Raw genomic sequence first — 10,331 nt, forward strand, 5'->3', positions numbered from 1 at the left:
GTCATTTTATCACTACATTTTTTTACACCACTGTTACTTGGTTTTACCCTGTGTCAGGCAGTGTGTGTCAGTTATAGGTTCCATCCTGTGGAGTGGGCCCTATGTCAAATAAGTTGTTGGTTCTTTACTCCCACAAGATTTAGACCTCCACTGCCCTAGCATATCTGGCAGGCAGGACTGATGTGGAAACTTAAGGGTTCTTTAGAAAGTCAGTTGTGTTGGAATATGTTTTGCTGGGGCAAACACATGAAAGGGTGTTTTCCTGAAGTGGACACAGGTGTAAGGCTAATGCAGACTCACGAAGGAACATTTCCCTGAAGCAGACACAGGAGAAAGGATGTTCTGCTAAAGCAAGCACATAAAAGAACACATGATGAAGGATTCTTTGCTAATCGTATGCATGTATTAGTCCACCTTACACTGCATAGTTGAACTTCTTTTGTTGGGACTCCATAGAGAGAAATGTACGAAAAAACTTCTGGTGGTATGTTGCAGTCTCTCTCCTCACCCCCAAACCCCTGCTTCCCAGACTCAGGCTGATTGACAGAGTGACATCAGCTGAGCCAGGCACACATGCTGAGGCAAGGTGTGTCGGGGACAAGTGACTTTTAGAGGGAGTATAAATAGACTGGATGAACAGTGACTGAGGCAGAGCTGGGCTTGCCTGTAGAGCTAACTGTGCAGTGCTGATTGGTCATGTTTTCGATGATTTTCAATTCACTGAGAGAGACACAGCCAAGAACTTCTGGCACTCCTGCTGGTCTCTCCTGCTGACTCCTGCTGAGGTTGAAGCCTGACTGTCTCTGCCAGTTAGTGCCACCGCTGCTGATTCATGTTTGCTATCTCCACTCTACTGAACTGGACTGTTAGTGTACCCATGAAGTGTTTGCAAGTAGATCCAGCTGCCACTGCTAACCTGTGAACTGAACTCCTGATCCAGACAGGTCCACTTCCCCATAGCCTTTCATTTCCACTCTACTTTTTGTGATTGGTGAACTACTAAGGAGGTTAAAGTATTTTAGAACCATCATTAAAAATAGACATTGAAAAAATTAAAATTACACAGGTCAGCACTGTAGACCAAAAGGTTTGTAGATGGCTTGGTGATTTCATTTCTCTAAAAAGAGAAATATTATATTATATTATATTATTTATATTATACAGAATAATCTTTATATTATACAGAATAAAGTCTTGTACCAAGGATTCTGGAACATCAAGTGCAGGTTCTATGTAGGCATTGCCTGGACATTTTCATATTCAGTGAGTGGTGTGTGTGTGTGTGTGTGTGTGTGTGTGTGTGTGTGTGTGTGTGTTGTATTCAGCAATAAGGCCTTGTTGCCAGTGTGTGGAAAGAAACCTATAGTCTCTGACACAGCCTAGGTTAGGTGATTTCTGTGAAGTTCAGAAAGAATTTAAGGAGATGGAGGACACCAAGAAAACAAAGTCCTCTAAATCAGCATGAGCAAGCTAAGATGAATTCTGGGAGATTGAAGCAACATGCACAGAGCATGAATAGGTCTGTACCAGGTCATTGCATCCAGGTTAGTATTTCCACAAGGTTCCTGAGTGTACAAACAAGTCAGTATCTGTAATTTTTTGTGACTTCTCTTAGGTTCCTTTCCTTCTATTTGTTTCATCCAATTCTGTTTTCCTTTTATCTTATTAATTTTTTATTTTATCTCATTTCATTTTATAATTATGTCTTTTAAGCCTGTTTTATGATGAGACACAGGAAGGGAATGGATCCAGAAGGAAGAATAAGTAGGGAGGAACATGAAGGAATATAGGAAAGGATACCATAATCAGGGTATACTATATGAGAAAAATATGATTGCTATAAAGAATCTATCTAGAATATAACAAAATGAAAAATTAAATAGAAAATCACCAAATCAATAAATATACTAATCAGCTGAATAACAGTTCTCAAAGAAGAATTATAAATATAAATAAATATTTGGAAAAGGTGTTCATCATGCCTAACAATCAGAAAACTTGTTGTTTCAGCTCTATTTATAAGACATGAAATGAAATAAGTCTAATTGCCCATCAAAGTATAAATGAATAAAGAATGATTGAGAGAAGGAGATTTCATATACAAAATTCAATGCCATTCCATATTGAAAATGAAGGAAATATTGCCATAAGAAGCAATCCTGGCGGACCTGGAAGGTACTTCATTAAAGGAAAGAAACCAGATGAAGTGCAAAACTGTATAATCGCACCTATACTCTGGAACAGAAAACAGCCAATGTCACAGACATCAAAAGTAAAAAGGTGAGTGCCAAGGACTTAAGATAGAGGAAATCTGGAGAACCAGTGTATAGTCAAGTTATTCTACTTAGTGACCCTTTATTACATACTTGGAATTTACCATGAGAGCAGACGTTTCTTACTATAAAAAAAACAGTTAACCAGAATGTTAAATTCTTTACTGAGCTTGCTTGTTGTCGTTATATTACATTGTATACATATAAAAAATTAATAAATCTTAAATTTAGATTATTATTATAAAATATATCAAGAGGTGGTTGGGAAGGAAACCAGTATTTATATTTAATTTTTATTTATTCATTTCTGCATTCCAGATTGTATTCCCCTCCTGAAAGTTCCACATTCCATACCTCCTCCTCACCCCACCCCTGTGTCTCCACAAGGATGTCCCCACCTCACCCACCCCACCAGACCTCTAAACTTCCTGGGGCCTCCAGTATCTTGAAGGTCTCTTCTCTGACTGAACCCAGTCCTTTGCTGTATATGTGTTGAAGGCCTCATCTCAGCTGATGTATGCTGCCTTGTTAGTGATCCAGTGTTTGAGAGATCTTGGGGTTCCAGGTTAATTGAAACTGCTGGTCCTCCTATAGGATTTCTTTCCCCCTCAACTTCCTCCAGATTTTTCCTAATTCAACCAAAAGGGTCAGCAACAGGGTTCATTAGTGGGGTACACATATCTGCATCTGACTTTTTCAGCTGCTTGTTGAGTCTTTTAGAGGAAAGTCATGATAGGTCCCATTTTGTGAATACCCCATAGCTTCAGTAATGGTGTCAGGAAAGGAAACCAGTATTTAGAGAGATGTAGGTTAAAGGCTCCTATTAATGTCCTCATTGCTTTATCAAGACAAAATAAATTTTCTGAGAAACTTTAATATTTATAAGAAAATTGAAGCTGCTTCAGTGGCATGGCTTTACAACAAAATTAAAACACAGTTTAATATCTTGAAGTTATGTCACCATGATATTGATACGACGCTCGGATTTCCTAACCTTAGATAATATATAGAGAGGACTGTTACCAGCTTTCATTCCAATTCAGAAAATACAACTCCCATTCAACCAATAACGTCTCTCCAGAATTTGCTTCCAAGATAAATCCTTTCCATCAAAAAAGATAATTAATCTCAGGAGGAAAAAACAACAACTACGAGATAATACCTCTGCATCTTTGTAGTGTCCTCTTTAAATATGTGTAGAGTTGTTGACACTAACAGATTTGCTGTTACTAGCTCCAAATCAGGATTCATCATGAGTAAAATGGTTTGTCTAAATTTATTTCTTCCATCCTTTCTGCATTTTGCCCTGCAAGAACAACGGTTTTACATGGAATATCATTTCTCCATAAAAATCTATTAAAAATTCAAACCTCAAGTTTTCTGCAACATCGTTTTGAGACTTTACTCTAGAAGAAAAGATTTGGGTTAGCAGACTCAACTTTTGCTTTCATATGAACTTATCTAAGTGATTCTTTTTCTAAGTGTGGCATATGTTTCACATTGAAATTGATTATGCAAATTGTTCAGTTTGAAGATGATATTGTGTCTAAACATTTTCAGACACTAGAACCAACTGAGATTACTAAGGTAAGATTTATATTGATGTTGATAATTATAGAAGATTATTACTTTCCATGTATGATAATAATTGTTTTTCAATGTCTTTCAAATATATTTATTTATCCTCACCTTAAGTCTATAACACTTAAGTATTAAGTTTCACTCACATGATTTCACAATTGAAATTTAACACTTTAAAGGATTTATAAGACATAGTATTCTGAAGCAAAATGTCATGCATTTGCCATGGAATACCTCCTGCAAAAATAAAAAATCCAGACAAATTATGAAAGTTTCAGTACATTCCAAATGCACAAAAGATGTAAATACAAATTTTAGGTGACATAAATTATCAAATGTTTACTCAATGCATATAGAAAACTCTTCCTGAGATAACTGTGATTGATAACATGAGTTCATTGGACTGTGAAGAGTAACATTGATAATAATTCTCCCTGAACTTACTGGCAATTAAATATTTCTCTACAGTATTGTTCTACTTTTTATACTAGCTGTATAATACTGTGGTGTGATTTCCTATATGTTCTTTGCAATAATTCTCATAACAATCTGTAAAATGTTTCATAATATTTTCACTTTATAGAAGAGGAAATAAGAACATAACATAACAAGAAATGCACCTAAGATTAAAAAAAAAAGAAATCGCATATGAAAGAACCAGGATTCTAAACTGGAGTTTTATCTCCTTATAAAACTGATATCAATGTTTTGAAGTACAATCCTGGAGCTCTTGATTTTGCACTTATATTAAATAAGAGATGAGTGGGACCATGAAAGAGGCCAAAATGTTCCACATAAATTCACAATAGTCTCAAAATAATTATGTTATTTTGGTCACAATAAAAAGACTAGAATGATTAAAGTTCACTTATTATGATATAAAGTTTAAGTCAAGACTTTAAAATGAAATGATAAATACATAAAACTAACCGAAATGCAAGTTTGACTGCTTTTTATTATTTCCTTGGTTTATGAATTCAACTGCTAATGTATGTGGTTCTATTTGTCTAGTATTTTAAGTAATGTAAAAATAGCTATTGTAAACATCTCTTTAAAAATATGAGAATTAAATTGGAAAATATCTACAAATTCAGAAAGCACTAGAAGATCAGTCATTTTAGCAATGTTGTTCTTGTTGTGACAAATAACATTCAATTTTCATGACTCTTGCCTCATTTTAAAAAAGGATAAAACAATGTCAACCACGCAGTTTGTTTTAAATGTTAAGAAAGAAACATGTGCAGGAAATGGTCATGCCTCATAAAACTCAACCACACGAAAGCATACAGCACTGCTATGACATCATTAGATTTAATAAGCATTTTTACTTTTTAATGTTCAGGTTTTTATTAGAACACTATGAGGCTTCCCTATATCATTTTCAAGCAAAAAAATCTATGTGGTTTTTTATCTCCCCCCTCTTCTCCCACACTCCTCTCCCCTTTCTTTTTACTTTCACCATAGCCCTTACAGCCTCTGCGTTGTCATCAGTTACCCCCTACTCTAAATAAGGCTTGACCTCCGATCTCTGGCTTCCATTCAAGTACTCAACCTCAGACTTTCTCACCCACCTCACATATACGTTAAGTGTTATTTATGTTGTAATGACATAGTTATTACATTATATTTACATTTTCCCTTCTTCAATGTCCTCTTACCATTCAACTTACATTCATATACCTGCCAAGTTTCTTTATTTTATATTGACATAGGGACAATGCTTTAGCTTTCATTCATGATCTTTATACATACCATTTACCTCCGTATTAAAACTTAGATGGCACTAGCATATAATCTTCTGAAGTAACATATTCAGCTGTCTCCTGTACTGCACACTTACAAAAGTTCCTCACATTGAGTCTCTTAAGAGAGTTGTCACCTGAGAAGCAATTTGAAGAATTGAACATTTTTTTGGAATTCAAAAATCTTATGAAAATTCATAGATAAACATTATGTTTGAAACCTATTAAGTTGCAGAATTTTAATACTGGTCGCATTAATATTTTTCAGGTGATATAACTAGCCATCACATGAAATAAATGGAGAACCAAAACAATGTGACAGAATTTATCCTTCTGGGACTCACAGAGAATCCAAAGATGCAGAAAATTGTATTCATTGTGTTTCTTCTTATCTATATCATTTCTATAACCGGAAATGTGCTCATTGTGGTCACCATAATTTCTACATCATTATTACAGTCCCCCATGTACTTTTTCCTGGCTTATCTGTCCTTTATTGATGCCTGCTATTCCTCTGTTAGCACCCCTAAACTGATAACAGATTCACTTTGTGAAAAGAAGACCATTCTCTTTAATAGTTGCATGACTCAGATCTTTGGGGAGCATTTGTTTGGAGGTGCTGAAATCATCCTGCTGACAGTAATGGCCTATGACCGCTATGTGGCCATCTGCAAACCCCTCCATTATGCAACCATCATGAGTCGAAGACTATGCAGCCTGCTAGTAGGAGTGTCATGGTTAGGAGGTTTTCTTCATGCCACCATACAGATCCTGTTTATTTTCCAATTACCATTCTGTGGCCCTAATGTAATAGATCACTTTATGTGTGATCTTAATCCTTTGCTCAACCTTGTCTGCACCGATACACACACTCTTGGACTCTTTGTTGCAGCCAACAGTGGCTTCATTTGTCTGCTAAACTTCCTTCTTCTGTTGGTCTCCTATGTTGCCATCCTGCGCTCCCTAAAGAACCACAGTGCAGAGGGAAGGCGCAAAGCCCTCTCTACCTGTATTTCACACATAACAGTAGTTGTCTTGTTCTTTGTGCCTTGCATATTTGTATACATGAGACCTGTAGCTACCTTACCCATTGATAAAGCAGTTGCTATGTTCTATACTATGATAACACCCATGTTAAACCCCCTAATATACACCTTAAGAAATGCTCAAATGAAAGATGCTATTAAGAAATTGGGTAGCACTAAAATTCTTTCAAGTAATAAATGAACATACCTGGAACACAGCATTAATTAAACTGAATTGGAAAATAAAAGAGGTACTTTCTACAATTTTGACAAGACTCATTTATTGAATAAGAAGAAAACTAGCTAATGCAAATTATTTACAAATTCTTCACTAAACAGTATAGAAATGGGTGCAAGGAAAGACAGCATGTATTCCTTGCATATTTGGGAAATTCTATAAAATTAGACTTTTTTAATCACTCATCCTCATATATGTACTTGTACAGTTACCAATAATAAAATGGGGAAGAAATAATACATATCAGTGGTGAGATATAATCTCTCTGACAATTCAAAGGGAGTTACTGATAGTCTTCACATTTTTAGGGACCAGGGAAAGAACTATGATAGTTTGTACATGCTTGGTCCAGGGAATGGCACTATTAGGAGGTGTGGCCTTGTTGGAATACGTATGTCACTGTGTGCATGGGCTTTAATACACTTGTCCTAGCTGTCTAGAAGCCAGTCTTCTAGCAGCCTTCAGATGAAGATGTAGAATGTTCAGTTCCTCCTGCACCTTGCCTGCCTGGATGCTGCTATGCTCCTGCCTTGATGATAATGGACTGAATCTCTGAACCTGTAAGTGAACCCCAATAAAATATTGTCCTTACAAGAGTTGCTATGATTGTTGTGTCTTTTCACAGCAGTAAACCCTAAGGCGAGTATCAAAACCTTAGGCATTGTTATTGATGAATCAGTGGCCAGAACATGACTAATTTTCCAGACCAGTCTTGTGAGCTGATGGCAACAGAATGATGATATAAACTCAGATTCACAGTATGTGAATGATGTTTTTGCCTTAATATTCCCTGTGTTCTAGGAAAGATTTTATTTTCTGAAGAGCAATAATCTGTTTTTACCACTTTACTTTTAAATAACAACTTCCTCAAGTTGCACTTGATCACACCAATAAAATAATAATGGACACATACAGCACCAAATACACACACACACACACACACACCAGAATGAATACATTCTAGTTTTATGTCTCATGTACTAATCAACAATTACTCTGAGTCCAGTTTTATTATTGAAGGCTATTTTCAAAGTGTGGTTATCCCTAGGGATGGTTTGGAGAGAGAGAAACATAGAGGTGAGTGGTTAATAATAGTGGATAAATAGATGAAGCTGAATTGGAGGTATATATAACTCTTTCTGTTCTATAACATCATGTAGATGATGAAAGTTTATGACAATTAATTGAATTCTAAAATAGCCAGTAAAGAGAAATTGAATGATCCAAATAAAAAGAATGTATATCTGAGAAGAGATATACTAATCTATATTGCATATCATATACATGTATTAAAATACCATATTGTACCCCAGAAACATGTACAATTTTTGTGTGTTAATTAAAATTAAAATACATTTAAAATGTATGTCTCCTTGTGGTAGCCTAAATGATAAATATCTCCTATTGGCTCAGATACTTGAACACTGGTTCCCAGTTGTTTGTCATGTTTAGGGAAGTGATACAGCCTTGCTGAACTAAATAAATTTAGCAGGGTGAGTTTGAGAATTCATAGCTTTGCCCTACTTTTAGTTTGTTGTCTCCACCTTCTTTTTTACAGCTGAAGATGTGAATTCCCAGTTCCCTGTTCTTGCAGCCTTATCAACCACTTGATTCTATGCCTTCCCATCATAATAGGTTCTTATCCTCAGGAACCATAAACTAAATTGAACTATTTCTTCTACAAGTTGCACTTGATCACACCAATAGAAAAATTATGAATACATATAGCTCCAAACACACACACACGAACACACACGAACACACACACACACACACACATGCACACATGCACACACACACTCACACACACCAGAATGAATACATTCTAGTTTTTAATGTCTCTTATGTAGTAATCAACAATTACCTTGAGCCCAAGAAACCTATCAAAAACATTGACCTTTATTGTTGTTTTAATGATAAATAATGAGAAATCCAGGTCCTTGCTTGACTTAGCTTAGGATATTCTGAAAAAAAAAGACAAATAATCACATAAATAAGACAGTAAAGTACATTGCGTTGTTAAAGCATGTTAACACAAAATTGAACAATCCTAGAAAAGAATTCTATGTAAAGAAAGAAGAATAGGAGCCAATGAGTTAGGAAAAGTCAGACAAAGGGTGATGGCTCACTTACTATAAAGTGTTTGTTGTGCAAGCATGAGGACCTGATCCCAAATCCTCAGAACTCTATCAGCAACATGAGAAATAGTCTTCCTCACAGAAAATCACATTCTTCGATTGTCCACTACCAAATGATTATCCCTAAAAAACATAATACAAGTAATTATACAGACTTAACAGGTTATATTTATGCATTTAGGAATATATATGTGTATACATTGATATATGTAACAATAAATGGTGAAAAATAAAAAGCAAGCAGGGTATTTGGAAGGTCTTGGAGGGAGGAAAGGAAAGGAAAGAAAGGGGAAAATAGTGTAATTATGTCATAATCTCAAAAATAAAGGAAAGTATTTTAAATCTGTGCATGGTTTCTTGATTCTGAAACCTCAGCACTGGTAGAACAGAGACCAGAAGACCTCAGAGCTCATTGACTGGCCAGACAAGCTAGACAATGAGCTCCAGCTTCAAGAGAGAACCTTCCTCAAAAGAGAAGGCTAACTAAAGTGGAAAATACTGAATGTTCACCAATGGCATCCTCACACACATGTACATACATTCACATATGCCTATATACATAAAAACATGAAGAAACATACACTAACTACACACATAAAAGTGTCAGTAGGATGCCTGGGCATGAAGCTGATCTGAAAGTATTTCAAACAGAAGAAATGCATGCAAAAACACTAGGTCTTTTTAATTAGGGCATTTCTATGAGAGATTGTTTTGAGGAAGGTTTCTTGATGTTTTGGCTCTTACAATCTTCCCACCCCCCTCTTCTTTATATTCCCTGAGTCATGGATGCAGGAGCTATGTTATAGAGGTATCCACTGAAGCAGGGTTCCCCATGATCTACTCTAACAACAGCACTGGAGAGGAAATAAAAGAAACAGGATTGGAAGCACGAAAGTAGCTTCTGCTTACTATAACGACTAAAGCATGAATTCTGTGGAGAATATAGATGGAGAGTGTGACTGATTCTATTTCATCCAGTTTAAATCTGTTCTACCAGCCTAGAACACACCTATGCTCCAACCATCACAAGTCTAGATTGCTAACAGTTTATAATCCAATCCATCTCTGTACAGTGCATAAGGACAAATGTAAGGAAATGTATTTCTGAGCTTCCAAAAGCCCAATACAAATTTGAAAACAGTTGCTTCCTTGTGTCCAAGGGAAAACAGTTCTGTAGCACACAAAAATGATTTCCAAACTCTAGGCTAAAGCCAATTGCAGTTGAGGCCACATCCTTTCCCCCTGCTACAATCAGATTCCTTTAATTCATTCTCCTTATAATTCATTATCCTCAAAATGCCCATCTCAGGATCTCCACCTACATACCGCTACCT

The 10,331-nt window shown here is 35.9% G+C and overlaps 1 protein-coding gene across 1 annotated transcript; it reads left to right on the forward strand.

The window, feature by feature from the left end:
* The first annotated feature begins 5,893 nt into the window (after positions 1–5,893).
* Positions 5,894–6,823, forward strand: Or4c10b (olfactory receptor family 4 subfamily C member 10B). The gene has a single exon (NM_001000572.2). It carries the CDS (start codon positions 5,894–5,896, stop codon positions 6,821–6,823), a length of 930 nt encoding a protein of 309 aa, NP_001000572.2.
* Positions 6,824–10,331: the final 3,508 nt, after the last annotated feature.

This window comes from Rattus norvegicus, chromosome 3, assembly GCF_036323735.1.
Source record: "Rattus norvegicus strain BN/NHsdMcwi chromosome 3, GRCr8, whole genome shotgun sequence".
Lineage (NCBI taxonomy): Eukaryota > Metazoa > Chordata > Mammalia > Rodentia > Muridae > Rattus > Rattus norvegicus.

Bases quoted from the DNA above. Each gene is read 5' to 3' on its own strand.
- Or4c10b (NM_001000572.2), top strand. From the start codon at position 5,894: ATGGAGAACCAAAACAATGTGACAGAATTTATCCTTCTGGGACTCACA.